General features: G+C 35.9%; 1 protein-coding gene and 1 non-coding gene across 6 annotated transcripts in view; both read right to left on the reverse strand.

The window, feature by feature from the left end:
* Positions 1 to 24,390, reverse strand: part of PRPF39 (pre-mRNA processing factor 39) — a 37,070-nt gene that overhangs the window by 732 nt on the left and 11,948 nt on the right. Inside the window, exons 1-13 of one of the 5 annotated variants that reach the window (XM_088024626.1) lie at positions 21,673 to 21,753; positions 21,409 to 21,477; positions 21,143 to 21,305; positions 20,896 to 21,014; positions 15,165 to 15,332; positions 8,303 to 8,468; positions 7,745 to 7,852; positions 6,446 to 6,610; positions 6,005 to 6,131; positions 5,381 to 5,649; positions 4,332 to 4,516; positions 624 to 698; positions 229 to 349 (exon numbers count right to left, since the gene is read on the reverse strand). In XM_088024626.1, the coding sequence (XP_087880752.1) occupies positions 229 to 349; positions 624 to 698; positions 4,332 to 4,516; positions 5,381 to 5,649; positions 6,005 to 6,131; positions 6,446 to 6,610; positions 7,745 to 7,852; positions 8,303 to 8,468; positions 15,165 to 15,332; positions 20,896 to 21,014; positions 21,143 to 21,229 (1,590 nt within the window). In that variant the 5' untranslated portion in view covers positions 21,230 to 21,305; positions 21,409 to 21,477; positions 21,673 to 21,753. Of the gene's footprint in view, positions 1 to 228; positions 350 to 623; positions 699 to 4,331; positions 4,517 to 5,380; positions 5,650 to 6,004; positions 6,132 to 6,445; positions 6,611 to 7,744; positions 7,853 to 8,302; positions 8,469 to 15,164; positions 15,333 to 20,895; positions 21,015 to 21,142; positions 21,799 to 22,249; positions 22,597 to 24,390 lie in introns of those variants that run through there. The other 4 variants (XM_028100486.2, XM_088024625.1, XM_028100501.2 and 1 more) reach the window with 4 other exon arrangements.
* On the reverse strand, positions 5,205 to 5,290 carry LOC114208862 (small nucleolar RNA SNORD127). The gene has a single exon (XR_003609164.1). It is a non-coding gene; the product is annotated as a small nucleolar RNA SNORD127 (small nucleolar RNA).

Genomic DNA, 24,390 nt, shown 5'->3' on the forward strand with positions numbered 1-24,390 from the left:
AAAGGAAAAAGCACACATGTTAGCATACTAGAACTGGCTGGTTCCATTTATAAAAGCAGATACATTTAAGAAAACAGGCATGTGTTCACTGCTAAAATTCTAAGACTTAACCACATAAGACAATATTGTACAGTCTGGAGTAGAAGTAGTTGTTAAAAAAAAAACTATCCTAACTTATGCTTTTCTAATTAACATCTATGAACAAAAAATTCAATTATGTGAACTCACCTGATACCAGGCACTATAATTATATGCAGCTTGATTTGCCTGTAAATCACCATCAATCATCTGTGTAGATGATGAAGTTGTATCTTCTGTGTGAGCTTTCTTTTCCTCTGGTTCTTCTGATCTAAAAAGGACAAAACAGAAACTTTCAAAACTCCCACAGGTAAGTACTTTTAAAACAAATGGATGAATGTGTATACATTTGTACCTATGTATATTTGTTTTAGTAAAGTTTTTAACCACTCAGTTTTGTATGATTTTTTTCAAATCCTGAATATAAAGTACTAAATTACCACAACATGAAGGTAACATGTAAAAATATTTATCTTTAAAGGCATTTCCACAATGAAATGTCTTCTTTTAAGCATCCCTTCCTGATTCAGCAAGGAGTTACATACCCATTTTCTGCTTTCCTTTTTAAAGAATCCTGTTCTTTTAGGAGTGTTTGATGTTCATCATAAGCATTCAAAAGCCTGAGAGGGAAGGAAAAAAAAAAATCCTCTGGAATATACAAAAACCAAACTGATAAATTTATAAAATTTTGGACTTATTTCCACTTTGAAACAAAAATACGTTGCAATGAATATCCACTGATTTTTTATTATTTTTTAATGAACCAATAAGCAAACCTCCCAGCTACCTTTTCCAATATATTTCCTTTGGGAAAGCACTACTCTGCACTTTCCTTCTCAGCCCATGTGATTCAAATGGGGCTTCAGGAATTCAGGACTGGCCAATTACAGTACTATATACCCCTGACCAATAATATGACCCAAACCAAGACATTTAGTAAGTCCTGGGATTTTTGAGCTACTAGAAAAATGCTTGGGTGCCTGGGTGGCTCAGTTGGTTAAGCGACTGCCTTCGGCTCAGGTCATGATCCTGGAGTCCCGGGATCGAGTCCCACATTGGGCTCCCTGCTCAGCGGGGAGTCTGCTTCTCCCTCTAACCTTCTTCCCTCTCATGCTCTGCCTCTACCATTCTCTCTCAATAAATAAAAAGCTTTAAAAAAAAAAAAGAAAAATGCTTGTTCTCTGTACTACAGTTGGCTGAAGGTGATGGGATATTGGTGAAGAGCTACCTTTGGTTATTTCTAACACAGGGGAGAGCCTACCTAAGAAATTTTTTTTTTTAGATTTTATTTATTTATTTGAGAAAGAGAGAGAATGAGAGATAGCACGAGCAGGAAGAGGGTCAGAGGGAGAAGAAGACTCCCTGCTGAGCAGGGAGCCCTATGTGGGACTTGATCCCGGGACTCCAGGATCATGACCTGAGCTGAAGGCAGTTGCTCAACCAACTGAGCCACCCAGGCACCCCCGCCTAAGAAATTTTTACACAACTAAGACAGTGACCTTGAGCGTTTCTGTCCAGTACAGAGTGAGTCCTGACCATTCCATAATTTATATACTTTGAGATCTAATTAACATTGCTTATCAAAGATACTGGACACCAGTTAGGATAAAGTGTATTTAAACTTTGGCCATGTGATAAACTGAATTAAAACTTAATACAAAACTACAGGGGTGCCTGGATGGCTCAGCCAGTTGTCTGCCTTCGGCTCAGGTCATGATCCCAGCATCCTGGGACTGAGCCCCGCATTGAGCTCCCTGCTCAGTGGGGAGCCTGCTTCTCCCTCTCCTCCTGCCCCCTCCCAACAGTACCCCCTGACTCGTGCTCTCTTCTCTCTCGCTCTGCACTCTGTCTCAAATAAATCTTAAAAAAAAAAAAAAAAAAACATTCAAATCTACAACGTGGAATTGTTATCACTGATTAAAAAGATAATTTTTTAGGACGCGCCTGCATGGCACAGTTGGTTAAGCATCTGATTCTTGGTTTTAGCTCAGGTCATGCTCTCTGGGTTGTGAGAGCACACCCCGTGTTGGGCTGTGCACTAAGCACAGAGTCTGCTTAAGACTCTCTCTCTCCCTCTGCCTCTACCCCACCCCCGCACATGTGCGTGCTCTCAAATCCTTTTTCTTAAAAAAAAAATAAAAAACTTCTAACATGATACGTATATTTTAAGTCTCACCTGGAACTCACAACTTCAAAAACGATGTCACTTGAAGTCAAAGTGACTGTAAAATCCTAAAGATTTTGTTTTCCTTTTACCATTTTCTGAAATATTTTTATAAAGACAAATGGCCTTATTTTTTAAAGTAATCATAAACCTGAACACAGATAATTAACATTTCTGTAGAAATGACCTTAATATACTTTACATGCATACACAACTTCCCTGGGCAGCCTGCATATATAGACATCTAATGGTAACAACCAGTAACTCTGATCCCAAAATGTTCAAGAAGCTATAAAATTGTTAATACCAGCAATCTCTGGTTGAGTGTTTACTCAGTATCAAGCACTTTAAATGGACTAGGTGTTTTTAAGACTTAACAACGTGTGGATTAAGTGATGAGAGATTGAATCATAACAAGAAAATCTGAAAACTGAGAAATACACAAATGGTAAGTGACACAGCTAAGATTTAAGCATATATTTGAATTAAACATCAATTCTTACTAATACATTATACCGCTACCTAAATTTCTAAGCTCATTTTTCAATCACTGCCTTTTTAAATTTTAACATCTTAGACCTGATATACAGACCCTCTATAACTATATTTGCAAGGGCCTAACTGGCATCTTTGTGTTAAGCCTTAGATTTGTCCACATATTATTGCAAAATTCAAGTATGTCATTTAATCCCAGTCAAAACTCTAATAGCATCCTACTGTCTATTTGTGGTACTACGTGTGCTCTAACCCAGCCTACTGTTCAATACACAGAACAATCAACATCACACTTCTACTACTTCAAAAGCTCTCCAATCAAGCAAATGTTACTTTTAAATGAACTTTAACTTTCTTCCATTTTATCCTCTCCTTGTCAGAATCCAGTAGTGGATTCTAAATGAAGCCCCATCTCCTCTGTGAAGGATGACAAATCCATTCTGATCCACAGAAATCACAGTCGCCTTTAACAGTTTTGTGCCACCTCATATACTTACATATTTCCTCTGATCATCAAACCATCCACTAGACTAAAACCTGGAATTAAATATCCCATTTCTTTTTGTGCACTTTCTTCAGTACAAAATAAACAGAAGACACTAAATATACAGCACAGGTGGTTAGAAGCACAGACTTTGAAGCAAGTTCTAATCCCAGTTGCACAATGAAATGGAAGTAACTGACCTTGGAAAAATTTCTAATCTCTTTAAGCCTCTCTTCATCTATTAAAACAACAGTACCAACAACAACAAAAAAACAGTACTTATACCTTCATTAGCTAATTCATAAAACATTTAATGTGTCAAGCACATATATACGATTGTATTAAAAATTAACATGTTAAAATGTTTTTTAGTTTAGCTAAAATTTTACTCAACCATCAAAAATGTATACATGCATATATAAAGACACATAAATCCTCATTTTATCAACAGCTGTTTCAATAGAAATCACTCTAAATTAGGGTAATTAGAAAAGGGACATGCCTACTAAGTGGGATAGTTCCCTACTAGAAGCAGTTAAGACTGCGACAGCAGCAATACTCTAATCAATACTTCTACTCCTCTATTTTGCAACTATAAATCATAAGCTTCTCCTTTTCCCAAATCCCTTAGAGTAAATCCTTCCACCACCCTCAACTTTCAGCTTCTTACAATGCATTAAATTGAATCCATTAGGCATGCTCTGTGCAACCATATCCATTTTCTCCAATCAGAGATAAAACAGCATCCCTATTTCAGATTAAGCCCATCCCCCTTTAGTGGCCTCTATACTGTTTCTGTGTTTTAGGGTTCAATCCTTGACCCACTTCTTTTTTCACGGGATTGCTGTTTCCTGCCTTCTCTCATTGTTTACATTACCATGCTAAAATTTTGAAAACAATTTTGAAGGAAAGACAAACCATCTGTCCTCCTGTTAAACACATACACATTTGCAAAACTGAATTTACCCTCCATATATATGAGGAAAAAGTAACCTAGGCAAACATTTTAAATTTAACAATATATTAATTTGTACTAATCATCAAACTCCCAACCAAAATTATCAATGCTCATTTGCTATGCAAATAGATAATATATAATTAAGATCTTACTTATTAACATCTGAACCAAAATCTTCAAGAAATTCCACTTTTCTCTGAGAAAATGTAATTCTCATTTTAATAGGTAATGAACCATGTATAGCTTTGTCAAAACAATTTAGGATATTTTCTTCATTTTGTCTGAGGTCACCACTATATTCCATTTCAAGTAAATTGAGGTATAACTTTGTATTCTCCTGTGTAAAAAGCAGTATCAATTAATAATATTTCTAAGATATTTTTATAAGAACACAGATATTTAAAATGCCTTAAATTTTATGTCTAAGTTTGAAAAATACTGAAAATCATATTAAAATGTAACTCAGGTTAATGTTTTGAGCATATATCAAAACAGGTGAAAAAACTAATTAGCACACTGAGAAGTAATGACCTAGCATCTCCCAAATTATGCAAACTGTTAAATCCCAGTAAGTTTAAACCCTATACCCTATCTTGGGTTTGATGTGGCTTGACCAACCATGACAAATATAAAATAAAACAAAAAATGGTTTCTACAGTTCCCATTAATACTGTTATCATCTTAAACTGCAGCTGGAAACACAGTTATAGACCTGTGTCTTAAAAAGACCTGGTATTAGCTGAAAATCTAAAAAGTGAGAAATATCACATACACTGCCTTTTATCAACTGATAAAGTGAAATACTTTTGAAAAGGAGAATCTCACTGTTATAGTTGCTAAGATGCAGACAACTGCCATGCTTTTGTTTATAAGATAGTCTCCCAAGTCCGCTACTCAGTAAATCTGCTGTAAAATTTCTAAACACGAGAGAAACAAAGTGTCACAATGTCTGCAACAATTCTTAATCAATAATCTTAATTTTCTCAACCTTTTAATTCCTAATAATTTGAAAAATTTTTAAAGAATGGCAACATCAGTTTAGAGGGACTGTTGTCTTCATTTAGTAATAAAATATATTACATACAGACCAAATCTTTCATCATAGTTGCCAAAATAAGAAAACAAACAACGACCACTGTTCTTTTGTTGTTTTTTTGTTTTTGTTTTTTTATGAAAGATATTCTAAAATACAAATACATACTTTGTCTCTTTCGATTGCTTCCAAAAGCACCTTTCTTGATTTTGGAAGGTTTTTTTGTATTTTGAAAAGATGCCGGGCTAGTTTGATAGCATAAAACGATGATTCATTATTTGATTTGGCATTCTTAATGGCATCCTGAAGCAAATGTTCAGCTTCTTCCATATTTCCGTGCCGTCGTTCTAAACTTACTCTTCTCAAACGAACCATTGCCAATCCTAGAACACATTCTTCAAATGTTCTCAAGATATTCCTGGCTTCATTAATATTACCTAGAAATGTTAATTAAATGTTTATGCTTTTGTTTAAACTTCTGAAATATCCTTTATGCAAGGTACTGGCAAATAACAGTCCACAGGCTAAATCCAGCCCTCTGTTTTTTTTATTTAAAACTGAAAACAGCCATGCTCATTTGTTTATTATCTACAGATACTTCTGGGCTATAATGGTAGAGTTGTCAGGAGAGAGACCATAAGCCTGAAAAGCCTAAAATATTTACCATCTGGCCCTTTATAGAAAAAGTTTATTGACCTCTGCTTTACACCATCCCTCAGACTCAATTCCTAGAACTTTATCCAGAAGTTCCTTAAAATCCCAAAAATATCAACTGAATTTCCTCATTCTTACCCTGCTGTTCCTCAAAAGCTGCCCAAAGCATATGCACCATGGGTTTCTTTGGAAGATGAATAGTGCAAGCTCTGCTGAAGACATGCCTCACTCCTTCAATGCTATGGTTTTCCATGTACTTGGCATACTACATACAGAAACAAAGGAAATACTGAATAATTTACAGTTGAACGAGCCATTAAATATGTGACAGAACGATAAAATTCTATTTTTAAACCCATTCAGCACCTTTATTGAACCACTAGACTAGTTTCTGTAAGGAAGGACGAAGAGAGGCAACGAGGTTGGCATATGCAGCAGTCAAATCTGGTTGCAAGCAGACCATCTCCTAATGCAACAGATATAGTTATATGAACAACATTCAACAGAAGTACAAAAAAGGTTAGTCACTAGATCAATGTTTATAATATGTTCAAGTTTCAGAGCATCTAATTTTCTTACCTTAATCCAAAACTCCTCATAGAGGGCACATGATATGACACATCTTTCAAAGAGAACCACAACTCGTTCATGAGTCCCATTTTCAATTTCAAATTCTAAGTATTCTTTCCAGTTTTTTAGTTGTGCCTTTTCCAATGGTTTCACATGAAAATAAGGTCGTTTAATCTGTAATAAAAGTATGACAGGAAAAATAGTGTAACAGAGGAATGAAAGTAAACCAATACCAACACCAGAAAATGCATGACTACAGTAACAATACGAATTATCTAAATTATGTATGTAATTAATGATGGTGAACCAAAGAAATTTTAATCACCGTATTTCATGATAAAAACTTTTAAAATTATATTTCTTAGGCTTTACAAACGGAAGAAGCAGAATGTATCTTTCATTTATTTATTAATTGTAATGGCACTACACAATTTTATGTTCAGTAAATGTTTTTCTTTATTGAGTATTTTAAAACTGAACAATTATACATGTAACAGAAAGCAGATCAGCAGTTGCCTAGGGCTAGGAATGGGATGGGGGTTACTGAATGAAAAGGGACCAAGGGAACTTTCTGGGATGACAGACTAGTTCCATATCTGATTGCCATGGAGCACTGTAATGTGCATATACATGTCAAACCTTATAGCCAGTCAACAGAAAAACCACATACTATATGATTCCACTCAAATGAAAGGCCAGAACAAATCTATAGAAACAGAAGTAGATCAGTAGTACCTAAGGGCTGGGGGTAAGGGGTGGAGCAGATACGTGAGGGAGTAGAGGGGTGACAGCTAAAGGATAAAGAATTTCTTTGTGAAGTGATGAAAATGTTCTAAAATGGACCAGAATGATGGCTGTACCTATCTGTGAACACACCAAAAACTACTAAATTATACACTTTAAATGGATGAACTATATGGTAAGTGAACTGTATCTCAAAAAAGCTGTTTGGAAAAACAGAAATAAAGAATTAGAATCTGTGGAGGGAAACCCTCATTTTACTACACATCTAAAATGGGTGCATTCTGTTGTATGTAAAGTATGCACTCAATAAGATGATTTAAAAAACTGAACAACTGTAATAAAATGGTTCAGATTAAATAAGTATCTTCCAACTGGAGTAAATCTGAATTCATTTTGTAAGATTCTAAAATTGACAATGGAAAACGATAAAACTGATCATGGGAAACAGGTAATAGTATTTAAATAAGCAAAAATAAAAAGTAGAGAGACATTACTCAAAACAAAGAAAAATACATTATTCCTATCTTTATATTTTGAAGCCTATTACAAAACAAAAACACTTACACCTTCTTCAAATGTCCACCTTTTACTAACTTCATGCTCATTATAATTAAACATTTCTTGATGAATTTCAATGATTCTATGTCTCATGTTTTCTATTTCCGTAATTAGCTTGGGAAGAAAAAGAAAAAAATTTAAATCACATAAGTTATATACTGAAATTTTTAATACTGCTTAAATTTCGGTATTATCTATACCTACTTTATAATCTGAGAATAGTGGTAGGTTTTAAGCTGTTAACAATTATATGGAAAGTACAATTAACAATTCTAAAATTTCTACAGAACTTCCTAATAAACCACTTTCTTGTGTACATTTAAAGGGGACTAGTAGATTACCACATGGGCAAAATGTCCCTTCTAAGCTATTTCCAGGTGTCTCATAGTAAAATAGATTCTCTACCTTAACTCTCTTTTTAACCACACCATAGCTAAAGAAGTCCCACTTGCCTTAATTAGAAATTAATTTTATATGAGACACAAGTCATACAACATATGAAGTCAAGGCATATAAAGTCTAGTTTCTCATGCATTGAAGGATTTTTCAATTAAGTCTGGTTACCTTTGCTGGATCAGTAATGTCTTCAATTCCTGACGGTAGATCATCACCAGGAGGACCATCATCACCACTATGTCCGTTTACAGAAGCTAATTCCCTTCGCAGCTGAATAAACTGTTCACCAGTTAGCAGATCTCTAGGCAAGTTATTCTGTACATGTTCTTTAAATCTAAATAAGCCAATAAAAATAAATTCTCTATATATGAAGCATAATTTTAGATCCCACATTCAATTCCTACTACACAGTACCCTTTCAAAAAATTTCTGATTTAAAACACCAAACCCTTTCTATCCTTTTTTATAGTAAAAACCTACCACTTGATGAAACAGTCTACAGACATCTTCATTTCTTTTATGCCTTTGCAATATAACAGAGAAGGCATGGATAGGCATACATTCAAATCCTAACTCTGTCCATTATTAGTTATTTGACTTCGGGGAAGTTTTTCTTTTTTAAGATTTATTTGAGAGAGAGAGAAAACAAGCACATGTGGACGAGGACTTGGACAAGTGGGGGGAGGGGCAGAGGGAGAGAAGCAGGGAGCCTGACATGGGGCTTGATCCCAAAACCCCAGGATCATGACCTGAGCCAAAGGCAGGAGCTTAACTGACCGGGCCACCCAAGCGTCCCAGTTTTTCCCTTCTTTAAGTCTTGGCTTTCTCATATCTAAAATGGCACAATACTATTTTGCAAAATTTATTTATTTATGCAAAATTACTTTAAGATAGAATCCCTACTTAAATTATAAATGATCATTTGTAAATGATCAACAAATGTTTGCCGTTTCTTCCCCACCTCCCAGTTACTCCTGATTCTGTGTCCGTGCCAAACACACCAATGAAATTATCCTAATTAAAGTCACCAAGTGCCTCTTACATGCAAAATTAAATGGACACTTGTTTCATAGTACAGGTTATACTCTAATAATGTCTTCACTACTAAAGGCCTTTAACCATGCTTTCCTTTCAGAAGGCACTGGGTTACCATTTTATTTGTTTGCCTCCAAGTCTCTGACTGATCCTTGATCTTTGAGGATTCTCCCTTCCTATTGGTCCCTGAATGTCAGGATTGCCAAGGATTCCATTTGACATTTTGTTCTCATCTATCTTCATTAACTTCCTGGCCAATCTTATTAATAGAGAAATAAGCATACTATGGTGACTCGGAAAACTAACTCAAGCCCATACTTTTCTCAATTCTAGATCAGTCTGTCCAATTGCCAAAACTCTGCACAAAGAAACAGGTTAATTTTGAGTGTTTTGAAAAAAGTAATTTTTCCACACACTAATTTTTATATATATATATATATATGCAAATTTTCATCAAAAACACCAAGTTGAAGAGCTAAAATAGCTACACTATCTAAATTTGGAACCTTACGTACAACATCTTAAACTAATTATGTTAAGCTTCATCCACGAATCAACACCCTCAGCATTTCTAATCTTGATTAATGGTACTGTCAACCATTCAGTTTCTAAATCTCTCTGACCTCACTTCACTTACATTCCACTGAGTAGCAGGTCCTATTGATTCTACCTTCTAAATATGTCTTCATATCCTTCTCGTTTTTCACCTGGATAAACATAAATGGCTTCTAGCCACTAGTCTCACTATTCCCATCTCAGCCCTAATACTGCTATTAAAAAGTAAACATGAAAAACATAAACATGATCATAACTGCCTCCTGCCAAAATAACTTCTTTTCATTTACCCTGCATTCATGCTAAAATCCAATCACCTTAAAGTCTTTCATCTTCTAACCCAGACTGACCTCTTCATTCTAATTATGAGACATAGTTGTACATGTACCTTATGCTCCAATCTTATGGACTTTTCCCCAAGTTTCTTAAAACTGACTTAGGCTAGTCACACCTGAATTTTTATGGATTTTAAGGCTTTCACTAATATATGTAAATAAAATGGGAAACAAATCTAGATTTTACAGAATCAGTAATAAATACTGCAGCTTAACTTGATCCATTTCACCATTGGGAGAGAACAAATACAGACTGCCTTATTTAAAAAAAATTAGAAAGGAAATAACTTTCAAAAGTTAGTAAGGAAACAAACAGATTTAGGGTGGCCTGGTGGCCTAGTCAGTTAAGCGGCTGCCTTCAGCTCAGGTCGTGATCCCAGGGTCCCAGGATAGAGCCCCACATCGGGCTCCCTGCTCAACAGGGAGCCTGCTTCTCCCTCTGGCTCTGGAGCTCCCCCTGCTTGTGCTCTCTCTCCATCTGTCAAATAAGTCAAATCTTAAAAAAAAAAGAAAACGTATAGATTTAGTGTTCAGATAAATATTAAAACTCAAAATGTTAGGCTACAAATAAAATTGACGACTAAAGAGCACAAATTTAAAATAATTGCTATATTATATAGGAAATTGTTCCAAATGGTGATAAAATATAACTACTAAGCAGTGAATTTTTATCAACCTTTCCAAAAATAAAACTGATTTATTCAGTAAAGAATGGCTGAGTGTCTAATATATATTGAGCCCAATTCCTATGTATTAAAGATAAAAAGAATTAATAAGTCTCAGAAAATGACAGATGTGCAGAGCGATATATGAGACAATTTCAAAGCAGTGTTATTAATGTTAAAATAAATGTAAGTAGGAGCACATGGGTGGCACAGTTGGTTAAGCCTCTGACCCTGGGTTTCAGCTCAGGTCACGATTTCGGGATCGAGGGATGGAACCCCATGTCGAGACCTGTGTTGGGCTCCATGCTCAGCGTGGAGTCTACTAAAGTTTCTCTCTCCCTCTGTCCATCCCCCCTAAAATAAATAAAATAAAAACTTTTTTTAAAAAAGACAAAACGTAGGGGCGCCTGGGTGGCTCAGTTGGTTAAGCACCTGCCTTCAGCTCAGGTCATGATCCCAGGGTCCTGGGATTGAGCCCCGCATCGGGCTCCCTGCTCAGCGGAGAGCCTGCTTCTCCCTCTCCCTGCCGCTCTGCCTACTTGTGCTATCTCTGTCAAACAAATAAATAAAATCTTTAAAAATAAATAAATAAAAATTTAAAAAAAGACAACTGTAAATAAATAGAGTGCTGGCACAAATGACAGAACAAATACTTTCTATTTTGGCAAACTAAAGTTTCACACAGAAAACATTAAGCTGTATGGTTTTGAGTAATCTGAGTTAACCAGACAAATGGGAAGTAGAAAAGGCATTACAGTCACAGAAATACAAAACAACAGTGTCTGCTGGGAAATTATCAGTATTTAGATAGGTCTGGAGCTTAGGAACTACCAGGGATTGGGTCTGAGAAGTTAAATCAACATCAGAAACTCTCATGCTAAGGAAAATTTTAAATTACATATTTCCGTAGAGATAATTTCATCAGTATACATCTAATATACAGACCTACACAACAGAAATATTTTGGGGGGGGGACTAATTTATTTATTTTTTTATTATGTTATATTAATCACTATACATCATTAGTTTTTTTAATTTTGTTATGTTAATCACCATACATCATTAGTTTTTGATGTAGTGTTCCATGATTCATTGTTTGTGCATAACACCCTGTGCTCCACGCAGAATGTGCCCTCTTTAATACCTATCACCAGGCTAACCCATCCCCCCACCCCCTTCCCTCTAGAACCCTCGAACCCTCAGTTTGTTTTTCAGAGTCCATAGTCTCTCATGGTTCGTCTCCCCCTGATTCCCCCCCCTTCATTCTTCCCCTCCTGCTATCTTTTTTTTCTTAACATATATTGCATTATTTACATCATTAGTTTTTGATGTAGTGTTCCAAGATTCATTGTTGCGTATAACACCCAGTGTTCCATTCAGTACATGCCCTCTTTAATACCCATCACCAGGCTAACCCTATTACCCAGCACTTGAACACTTTTAAGATTTATTTATTTATGTGAGCTGGAGGTGGGGGGAGCACGCCTGTGCACAAAGTGGTGGAGAGGGAGAGAGAATCCCAAGCAGACTCACCACTGTGCACAGAGCACGACCTGGGTCTTGATCCCAGGACCCTGAGACCCCCACCAGAGCTGAAATAAAAGAGTCTGACGCTCAACTGATTGAGCCACCCAGATGCCCCTAAACACTTTTGTTTTAAACATATGCTTCCTCCTCTATACTTCTGACCAGCTTGAGAGCCAACACCATTCACACATAGCTTGTCAGAGCCTTAATTTCTATAACTTAAATGGTATATAATCTTTTACATAGCAAGCACTAAATGACCAAGTAGGAGTGTATTAGGCAAAAGAAAACATTTCACTGGTTCTCAAAGCAGTTAGTAATGTCATAAGATTTATTTACACAAACACGACTTGTGAGTTTGCTACATACATTAAGGAAAGTGGTTGTCAATATATTAAAAGAAAAAACAGATTAGGGGTGCCTGGGTGGTTCAGTTGGTTAAGCATCTGCCTCTTGATTTTGGCTCAGGTCATGATCTTAGGATCATGAGATCAAGCCCTGTATCAGGCTCCCGCGTTCAGCACAGAGTCTACTTGAGATTCTCTCTCCCCCTCTCCCTCTCTAATAAATAAATCTTTTTTTTTTTTTTTAAGATTTATCCATTTGCGAGAGAGAGCAAGAGAGCACAAGCAAGGGGAGAAGGGAGGGGGAGAAGCAGACTCCCCACTGTGCAGGGAGCCCGACACGGGACTCAATTCCAGGGCCCTGGGATCATGACCTGAGCCAAAGGCAGACGCTTAACCATCTGAGCCACCCAGGCACCCCTCTAATAAACAAATCTTTAAAAAAAAAGAGGAGATTAAAGAACAGTATGTGTAATGCAATTCACTAATATCTATTATAAGCATATATACAATTTTAAAACCCTACTGGGATTTTTTTTTTTTTTTTAAGATTTATTTGGGAGAGAGAGAGCATGAGCGGGGATGGGGGACAGAAGGAGAAGCAGGCTCCCTGATGAGCAGGGAGCCCAAGGTGGGGCTCAATCCCAGGACCCTGGGATCATGACCTGAGCCGGAGGCAGACGCTTAACAAGCCACCCAGGCACCTGGGATATTCATTTAACAACAAAAAAGATTTGGAGGAGACTATACCAAGAACTTTGGAGCCACACCGTCTGGGTTCCAATAAGCTTCTAAACACTAACTCACTCTGTGACCTCATGCAAATGTTTTAATCTTTCTGTGCCTCTACTTCCATAAAAGGAAGACAGTAATATCCCCATAAAATGGGGATAATAAGATACCTCACTGGCTTATTATGAGGATTAAATAAGTTATAAATGCTATAAGTTACATGCTTAAGTTATAATGCTGTAAGTTATAAATAAGCATTCAGAACAGCATCTGGCATACAGCAAATGCCATGTAACAAGTGTTTCCTAGTTATAGTTTATCTTTCTTACCAAAAATAAAGTTCTTATCATTACAGAATTTTATCTATACTGTTGATCCTAGAAGAACTGGTTTAGGAAAAGGCCTCCTCTTTGTCTCAAGGATTTTTAAAACCCTTGTATTCATTTATTCAACAAATATTCATCAAGCATTTCCATATGTCAAGTTTTGTGTTAATAATGTCTTTTATCAAGTGTCTTCCTAGGTCATTATACTGTAGAAACCTGAGTATCTCCTCTGTTTCATGAAAAACAGAGACCGTATATTCACATCTACACAATTCCTATTCCTAATCTGGATCTGCATTATTTCTTCTATCTTTAGCAAATTGATCCACATAACTTTTTAGATGCTTCATAAAGTCTTCTACTTTTTTAGTAGTCTTCTACTTTTTTAGTAAAAAAAGTTTAGAAAATCACTTACTTAAAAAGTACTTAAGTTTACAGGCTCTAACACTATACTATTTATAAAAGTTGTAACAAAAATGTAGCAAATATGGTAGCTAAAAAAAAGCAAATATTTATCAACATAGCAAATACCTGTAAAACAAACTTTCTTGTTCAGAAAGACTTTGAGTCCTTATCAGTGGGATATTTTGAGTATATTAGAAAACAAAATGTGGAACTCACATCATACAGAATTAGTTGTTTTAACAGTACTCATAAAAATGAAATACCAGTCATGACAGAAAATCATAGTGGAAAATTTTAATGAAATTATTTTTGACTGAATAAAAACAGATTTAGACTTACTACATAAAATAGATCTTTCACTATTTTGGTATAAGGTGTTATATGAATCACAAGAATGTATATTAAGTTTTTGTTTTTAAGATTCTTTTTTTTTTTTAAGTAATCTCTACACCCAACTTGGGGCTTGAACTTAAAAGAGTCACATGCTCCATCGAAAGAGCCAGCCAAGGCGCCCCGAGCAAATCATTAAGTTTTAAATAAGCATATTTATGTGCCATGTACTCTATTAACTTAGTACCACAAAGAATAACTAAACTTGGGTTCTATTTTCTCATTCTTTCACCACTCTGAAATACCTAAGATAGGATTCCCATTATTCCTCATCTATAAAATGGACAAAGAAAAACTTCTGTTTAAAAACAGTAAAGTTCCAGGGCGCCCAGGTGGCTCAATCGGTTAGCGTCTGCCTTCGGCTCAGGTCATGATCCCAGCGTCCTGGGATCAAGCCCCAAGTCAGGCTCCCTGCTTAGTGGGGAGCCTGCTTCTCCCCCTCTTCCCTACTTATGCTCTACATCACTATTTCTCTCTCTCTCTCAAATAAATAAATTTTTTAAAAATAAATAAAAAGTAAAGTTCCTAAACATTTCATAAAGTATATGGAAAAATGTCAAAATTTGAACGTGTGTAAACTGTGATTATCAAGCAAGAAAATTTATGCATTTGCATCTAAAAGAATCTCACATGACATTTCAAGAGAATTATAATCCTCAATATTAATTAGTTACCTGAATAATCAAATATTTTAATGATTGGATTTTTTCACTCACCTCTGAAAATGGTGACTATACAGCTGTGTTGGAATACCAAGAATACGATCATATATAGCTGTAACTTCTCTCAGGTTTCCCTGTTCATTTTCCCAGTTTATATACATTTCCCACAGTCTGTCAGATCGGAAATCTGTTCCTGCAGCTAGAACCGCATGCTCGAAAGTTCTGAAAAATCAAATTACCTCTAAGTTATCTTTCCAAGATAAAATCACTTTTAAAATATTTCTGCACCTTGCAATATATACAAATATCAAATCATTAAGTTGTACAACTAAATCTAATATATGTCAATTATACAATTTTTTTAAAAAATTAAAAATAAAAATAAAACATTTCTAAATTTCAGAAGATTGTGCTAAATTCAAAATTACATTCAACTGCTCCCTATACAAGTAGGGAGTAAAAGGCAGAAGAAATAGAAAAGTGTACAACAGCTACGTTTTAAAGAGAAAGGAAACAAAGGAAATATGCGTACTTTTATGTAATTTTATCTTATACAGAACTACAATGCAAAAATGTACACATTACAAACATATAAAGAGTGACAATGCAGACACTTAAATATTTGTGAAACTTGAATGTTCGTCAAATAGATTCATTTATAGCAGAAAACAAATTTTTTCTCAATTTAAAGAATAATTTTCTGGCAAAATAATTCTCCAAGAAGGGACCCAACTGCCTTGTAAGGTAATGAGAAGTATACATGTATTTTAAAACTTTCAGAAGTCTCTCCTGATTCTAAAATTACAGATTACTAAAAAACAAAAACAAAACAAAACACCACCACCTTGTGTTTTTAAACTACCTGACTCATTTCAAGAGATTTTTTTCTTTTAAAGATTTTATTTATTTATTCGAGAGAAAGAGAGAGTGAGAGAGAGAAAGAGAGCCCAAGAGGGGGTAGGGTCAGAGGGAGAAGCAGACTCCCTGCTGAGCAGGGAACCCGATGTGGGACTCGATGCCAGGACTCCAGGATCATGACCTGAGCCAAAGGCAGTCGCTTAACCAAATGAGCCACCCAGGCGCCCTCAAGAGATTTTTGTAAGCAATTTTAATCATTGGATTTGATATCCCAGTGGGATAAAACTTTTAGATACATATTTTCAAAATAGTATCTTACAATCAAGAGGGATTTTTAACAGTATAAAACCATACTACTTATATTAATCTACAACCTTAATACAATACCAATCAAAGCTCCAACAAATTTTGAGTGGAACAGGTAAACCAAATTCTAACATACAGCTAACATACAAAAAGGACAATGCAGAGGGCATTTTCCTGAAAGCTATCAAAAGAAATTAGGAAGCTAGGGTGCCTGGGTGGCTCAGTCGTTAAATGTCTGCCTTCGGCTCAGGTCATGATCCTAGGGTCCTGGGATCAAGCCCCGCACTGGGCTCCCTGCTCGGCGGGAAGCCTGCTTCTCTCCCTCTCCCACTCCCCCTGCTTGTGTTCCCTCTCTCGCTGTCTCTCTCTCTGTCAAATAAGTAAAATATTTAAAAAAAAGAAAGAAATTAGGACGCTATAGTAATTAAAAGGATGGCGTTGGCCAGGTAACAGAGAAATGGATCACAAAACAGTTCCAAGAAAACAAAACAGATCAATGTACACGTGAGAATCTAGTATATGATAAAGAAGGTATTTTAAATCAATGCAAAAAAGTTGGACAAAATAAAAGGTTAATCTATGACTTAAAAAAGGATAAAAAGACACGATAAAAAGACATCCTGAACAAAGTTTAAAAATGTGCTAAAACTGGGGTGCCTGGGTGGCTCAGTTGGTTAAGCAACTGCCTTGAGCTCAGGTCATGATCCCAGAGTCCTGGGATCGAGTCCCACATGGGGCTCCCTGCTCATCGGGGAGCCTGCTTCTCCCTCTGACCCTCTCCCCTATCATGCTGTTTCTCTCTCTCCCAAATAAATAAAATCTTTAAAAAAAAATGTGCAAAAACTGGAGGATGTTAATATACGCATAAAGGATTAAGAGTATGTGTTTATGCATGTGTGTGCACAAGTATATGTTTATGTCTGAGGTTTCCAAGACAGTAAAATACATGTTACTGCCCCTGCAGAATCCCAAAATGATTCAGGAAATTAACGCACCAGACACTAAGAAAAGTGGATGGAGCTGGGAGAGGAAATATGGTAAGAAGGTAATGAACTAAAGACAGGATGTTTCTAAGAAGATCGCCTTAAGGAATGGTAAGAGACTCTAAACCTCCTTTCCTGCCGAGCTATGGGATTTCAGGAGCTAGGTATACATTCCCCAGGCAGATCAGATGATCCTTCAATGAGAAACTGCCTGGCACAATAGTAAAATATAAGGATACCAACACTGGGATTCACCCAACAAAAACCTGAGTGGCCATTTGATCACCCTACTGTGAAGCCCACCAAGCCAGCTAATAATAACTGCATACAAACCCTGAATATAAAACAGAGCTTACATTCAGTTTATTAAAATCTAATATTTTGGGGTGCCTGGGTGGCCCAGTCATTAAGCGTCTGCCTTCAGCTCAGGTCATGATCTCAGGGTCCTGGGATTGAGCCCCACATCAGGCTCCCTGCTTGGCTGGGAGCCTGCTTCTCCCTCTCCCACTCCCCCTGCTTATGTCCCCTCTCTTGCTGTGTCTCTCTCTGTCAAATAAATAAATAAAATCTTTAAAAAAAAAAAAACAAATTCATCTTTTTTTAAAAGATTTTGAGAGAGAGTGTGTGCAAGGGGCAGGGGGGGTGCAGGAGAGAAGTAGGCTCCCCACTGAGCAGGGCTCCACATGGGGCTCAATCCCAGGACCCTGGGATCATGACCTGAGCTGAAGGCAGATGCTTAACCTACTGAGCCACCCAGGTGCCCCTAAAATCTAATCTTTAACATGAGCAGAAATCCAGAAATCAGACAAGTCAGAGATGAAAACAAGTGAACAAAAACACAGGGCGCCTCGGTGGCTCAGTCGGTTAAACGTCTGCCTTTGGCTCAGGTCATGATCCCAGACTCCTGGGATGGAGTCTTGCATTGGGCTCCATGCTCAGCAGGGAGCCTTCTTCTCCCTCTCCCTCTGCCTGCCTTGCCTGTCTGCCTACTTGTGATCTCTGTCAAATAAATAAAATCTTAAAAAAAAAAAAAGTAAACAAAACACTTCAGAGAAAACTGTGATGGGAGCAGAGGATAACTTCAACAGTCCTTAATACTTTTTAAAAAGTAATAAAAAGGGGCGCCTGGGTGGCTCAGTCGTTGAGCATCTGCCTTCAGCTCAGGTCATGGTCCCAGGGTCCTGGGATTGAACCCTACATTGGGCTCCCTGCTGGGCGGGAAGCCTGCTTCTCCCTCTCCCACTCCCCCAGCTTGTGTTCCCTCTCTCACTGTGTCTCTCTCTGTCAAATAAATAAATAAAATCTTAAAAAAAAAAAGTAATAAGATATTAAGCCATGTAACAAGAATAGGAAGATATAAGAAAAGGAACAATAAAAAAAAAAGATTCTTGGACATTAAAAAAATAATGGCAGATAGGAAAAATCCAATACAAGGGTCAAGGAAATGCCTCAAAAAGCCCAATAAAATCTGACATGTAAAAAGTAAAAACAAAAATAAGAAAATTAAATGATTAAAACATAAGATCCAATGTCCAACTATTAAAAATAGAGAAAACCATAGGAAGGGAATTATCAACATAAGAATATACACAATAATATCTTAATTTTATTATTTTTTTAAGCAAACTCTATGCCCAACATGGACCTCAACTCATGACCCCCAAGATCAAGAGGTGAATGCTATAGTGACTGAGCCAGCCAGGTACCCCAATAATATTTCTCAGAAGAGAAAGACATGAGCACCCTAGACTGAAAAGGCCCACTTAGTAAACACAATGAATTAGAAAAAGAAAACCCACATCAAAGCGTATCATTATAAAACTGCACTTATAGCAAAGATAAAGAGAACATTTTAAAAGCATCCATGAGAAAAACAAGTCATACAAAGGGAATCCAGAGTTACCATACTTCTCAATAACAACACCAGAAGCTGTAAGAGAGTGAAGAGATGCCTTCAAAGCCCTAAGGAAAAATTACTTCCAACTCAAAATTCTATACCCCACTGATCATCAACTGGTTGTTTCAGACTTACAAACTCTTAATTTTTTTCATCCCAAGCATCCTTTAACAAGAACTTATAGGACGCACTCCTCTATAAAGGTAGACATCAGCCAAGAAAAAACAGGATCTAAAAAACTCTCAAAATTAGAGCTTGAAACCCAGGAAAGAGGTAAAGATATCTCCTAGAATCATGATGAGGAAATCTCAAAATAACTGCTGTATGGAAGACACAGAACAGAGCAGAGCAACCAATCCAGACTACAGAAAGAGAAGGTTCCAAGGATATCCTCCAAGAGGAACGGTAAAAAATGGAATTTACAAATTTCAGAGTATAATTCCCTTTCACAATTTGCAGAGTAAGTAGAATAACACTAGATATATACATTTTTTAGCTTCCAAAAAATGTACATAGCATTTGTACACTGTGGAAAGTCAGTTATGAGTACTAACTACTGAAAGTGGCTGTTGGAAGGGGTAGGAAATTTTAAATGTTCAAAGAAAACTAAGCAAGTGGGAAAAAGGAGGTAAGGATAAAAAGGGGTAATTAACTCCAGGAAAAATAAAAGGCTTTGAAACCTATCAATATTGGAAAAGTAAGATATGGGAAGAGTATAAGTGAATTAAAAATCTCATCTACCATAACAAAATCATAATGTAATGAAGAGAGAGAAAGAGCTACTATTATAAACATATAGGAAAATGCAAGAAACAGCTAAAATACTTGAAGAAGGGTGGAGGAACTGCTTTTTGTTGTAAGCAGTTTAACACTGACTTTTTCAACTATATGCACATACTTTGATAAAAATAAAAACCAAAAACACATTTAACATAACAATAAAAAAATTAAAAAAAATACTACTGAAAAAAAAAACACATTGAAAATTTCCTATAATCCTAAGAAAAGGACAATCCAAAAGTAAAATGAGCAAATGATATGAACAGGCAATGAGCAAATGGCTTATACAAGTACACGAAAAGATGGCAAACTGGGATGAGCAGTCTAGAGATAGGCAACCTAAAATACTGAGATATCAATGGAGGTTAAAGAGAATGTGGCACAGCTATGGGAAAGTATGACTACTCTCATATACTGTGGGAGTTTAAATTGATACCACTTTTGAAAGAACATTTGATAAAAGTTAGTTGTGTGTTCTCTTTGACAAAAGTTCCATTTGTAGCACGCTCTACATAAATAATGACTAATACAGACATGTTCCCTGTGCCACTGATTACTTCCTATAAATAAGGATTTGGACAAATAAAATACAGTACTTTGATACCACAACATACTTCTTCAATGCTTGAAAAATTACGATAGGGAGAGATTCCAAAACATTGTTACATTAAAAAAAAAGCCAAATATGTACAATACACACATGCACATCTGTATGTATATGAAAGAATACACAATTCATAAACCACAAAGGCAATGGGCCAACGGGGGTGTGGAATGAGGGCATTATTATCTGTAATTTTTATAATCATGCATAAGTTTACTACATTTCATTTTTTTAAATAGTGAAAAAGAAATGTATGTTAAACATTCAGTTTAGCATTCATGAGTAGTTCTATTATCATCAGAATACTTGACTTATTTCTCCTTTGAAGGCATTTGAAAATATCAATGTTTAGCATACCCTCTTATTGTACTGTTTGTCTCAGATTCACCAGGGTCCAATGTTTCTTTTAAGAAGTTTATATAATGTATCCATAGGTCAACACTAAGAGGTATTGCCTGAAGCCCCCGACGATACACCTAAGAAGAAAACAACAAACTGTACTTCAAATATTTAATTATTTCTTAACAGAGAGGCAACACTGTGTTATCCGGTGAACCTTAGAAATACTAATTACTGGAATTTTGTTTAAATAATCTACCATTACCATTTGGGTGGAGGTTGGATAGAACATGGCAATGTTCTGATCCCCACGTGCAGAGTCTTGATCTTCAAAGCGCAGCAGTCCCTGCATTCTGACCGGGTTGTGTGGGCAGGCTTTGGGTTACAGACCATAGGGCACAGACCCATTAGAGCATCAATGACAGCGTCTGACCAAAAATGCAATAAGACGTAGCAAATGTGACTAGCAAACCAACTATATTGTTTGGAAAATGAGAAATAAATGTAAGTGAGAGAAAAGCCCTGCCCTACTTGTTAAGCTGCAGTGTAATACAGAGGCTTGCACTGCAAAGCTTGACAAACTGTAGAGGTTTAACGCACCTGCCAACAAAGAGAGAAAATATTAGCTACAAATGCCACAAGAGTGACAAATGCAAATAAAATACCCTATAAAATTGTTTGACCATAAATCGTAGGTACTGCCAGCCAAAAAAAAAAAAAAAAAAAAGTTTTTGTTTCGTTATTATTTGGCTTACAGTACCTAATGGAGATAATTTTATTCAGTAATGTACGCACCTCATCTGATTGTTTAATGTTGTCATGCCGCTTTTCAAGGTCTGCATACTTTTTCCAGTAACCATAGCAATACGGATAGTGTATGAAAAATTTGTCAAATGCTTTCCTGGCAGCCATCAAGTGATTCTGATGAAAATAAAACAAGGTGTTTAAAAATCCTGGAAGTTTGTGTCACAAAAATAGTTATTTCTTCCAAATGTATTATCTCAAATAAAATAAACTGACAGATTTAAAAACCACACACACAGATCTTTTTCCTGCATATTACATAAGTCTTATCCTTCAAAACAAAAGGAAGTAATTCTGTCAAATAGCAAGGTAACTTTATTTCAGTGATTATACACACATGTACGCACACACACCAATTACTACAAATATTAGACTTTGTACTAATATTGACAAATACATACAAATGTTATAAAAGTTATTTTTAAAGCTAAAAAATGTACACATCTAATGTTATTCAACTTAATCTGAAAATTATAAAAGAGGCAACTTTAATTACAAAACAGTAAACCTCCTCTGATATTACTTGTTTAATCTGTCCCTTCTAGTTCCATTTAAAATAGTTACTAACCTCCTGTTCTACATACTGAAGCAAATATACCCAGCCTGTAAAATCCTGAGGATTGTTTTCTACAGTTTTCCAGAACTTTTCATATTCTGGAGGGAAATTTGCTTCTGTTTCTGTCACTGGAAGGTCCACAGCATTTGTTATTTCATTTTCTTCTGTAGTTGCATTCACATTAGGAGATCCATCAGGGGACTGTTCCATTTCCGTAACATTCATAATCTCAGTACTGAAATCAGCAGACTGTTCTACCACTACCTCTGAACTGTTGCCTGTGCTGCCATTACTAGAATTTCTGTACTCATCCATGTGAGAATTTTGCATAGTTGTTTATTTTGTCTTCAGTTAATGATCTGTGGAAACACAAATAAAGAGGAACATCTTCCAAATGTTTATTTGGCATCATCAAAACCACCTTTTAAAAGTCCCAATTAGCTATTAAAGGAATTTATTAATTTCATTCTTGATCTCTAAACAATGAAACCACTTAATCAAAGAATACATGTATGTTAAATCTGGGAAAATGTTGAAGTTTTATCTCTAGAAAAATTGCATTAGCCATGTAGCAAGACACTTTCAGTTGCCTATCCAATATCCCCTCTTACCATCTTCCTAGAAAAGCCCACTTGACATGATAGAAAAATCCTTCTTGACAGTAGACAACAAACAAGTAGAAATTAGAATTGATTCGAAGAGAAACCAACCAGAATGAACAGGTTTTACATTGAGGAAGAGGAAGGGTGAGCAGCAGAGAAGGCAGGGTATAGCCAGACGAATTTGAGAGGAAATGATAGAAGTAAATCTACAGAGGCATCTGACAAGAGATAATACAAGAAGCAAACATAGTTGGTACACAGTAAAAGAGAATCCAAAGTATTAGACTATCAGAAAAAAATGTTTCCTTCCCATTAGCTTTTCCCAGTTTGAGCCATTTGAGGCCCTAGAAAAAGGCAAAGAAGTTCTCAATTTATTTTTCTCTTTTTCCCCTTCCGTTAAAGAAAAGACACATTTGAAGATTAATTTTCCATATGCAAATTTGTCATTGGTTTCTGTCTTTTGATTTCAAAGCCACTGTCAAACAAACAAAATGTTGGTTGATACATTCTGAGTCATTACCACCAGCCCTATTCTAATTGCATATTTAAGTGGGACATAATGGTTTCTTCTGCAATCAGCAAATTTACCACACCCCTGCATCTTCAGAGATTATCAATTACTCCACACCCTGCAATTAAAATGCTGTAAAAAGAATTAAGAACATCATCCTTACCCTTAGGGAGATCATTTTTCTGATTACTCCAAAAATCACAGAGCCAAAAGAATACACTAAAGTTATTTTTTTAATAAGTTATTCCAACATATTCTTCATAATGTGGCAGTTAACTAGTCCCACTTTATTCTTGACAACAATCAATAACTTCCAATTAGCAACATAAAACAGCAAAGGGGCAAAAAATATCAAAAGGAAGGAGACAATTGTGGTTTTCGCATAAAGACAACCAAACCAACAGAACAGAACAAAGAGCCCAGAAATAAACTTTTGCTTATATAATTAAATGATTTTCAACAAGGGTACCAACATCATTCAACAAAGAAAGGGTAGTCAGTTTAACAAAAGGTGCTGGAAAACTGGATATTCACATGCAAAGGAATGAAGTTGGAGCTTTACCTTATACCCCATACAAAAATTAACTCAAAATGAATTAAAAGCCTGAATGTAAAATGTAAAAATATAAAATTTCTAGAAGAAAACATACAGGAAATCTTCATGATACTGGAGATGGCAATGATTTCCTGGAAATGACACCAAAAACAACGGGAACAAAAGTAAAAACAGACAAATGGGCTATCTCAAAGTTTAAAACGTTTGTGCATCAGAGAACACAATCAACAGAGTGAAAAGACAACATAAGGATAGGAGGAAATATCTGTAAATCTTATATCCAATTATGGGTTAATATCCAGGATATATAAAGAACTACAATTCAGAAACAAAAAAGTAATCTGATTTAAAAATGGGTAAAGGACTTCAATAGAATCTCTCCAAAGATGATATACAAATGGCCAACAAGCATATGAACAGATACTCAACATCACTAATCATCAGAAAAACACAAATCAAAATCACAATGAGGTATCTCATCACA

Source organism: Eumetopias jubatus, unplaced genomic scaffold, assembly GCF_037043125.1.
Source record: "Eumetopias jubatus isolate StellerSeaLion01/CBP00866 unplaced genomic scaffold, mEumJub1_p1.0 scaffold_7, whole genome shotgun sequence".
NCBI classification, from domain to species: Eukaryota; Metazoa; Chordata; class Mammalia; order Carnivora; family Otariidae; genus Eumetopias; species Eumetopias jubatus.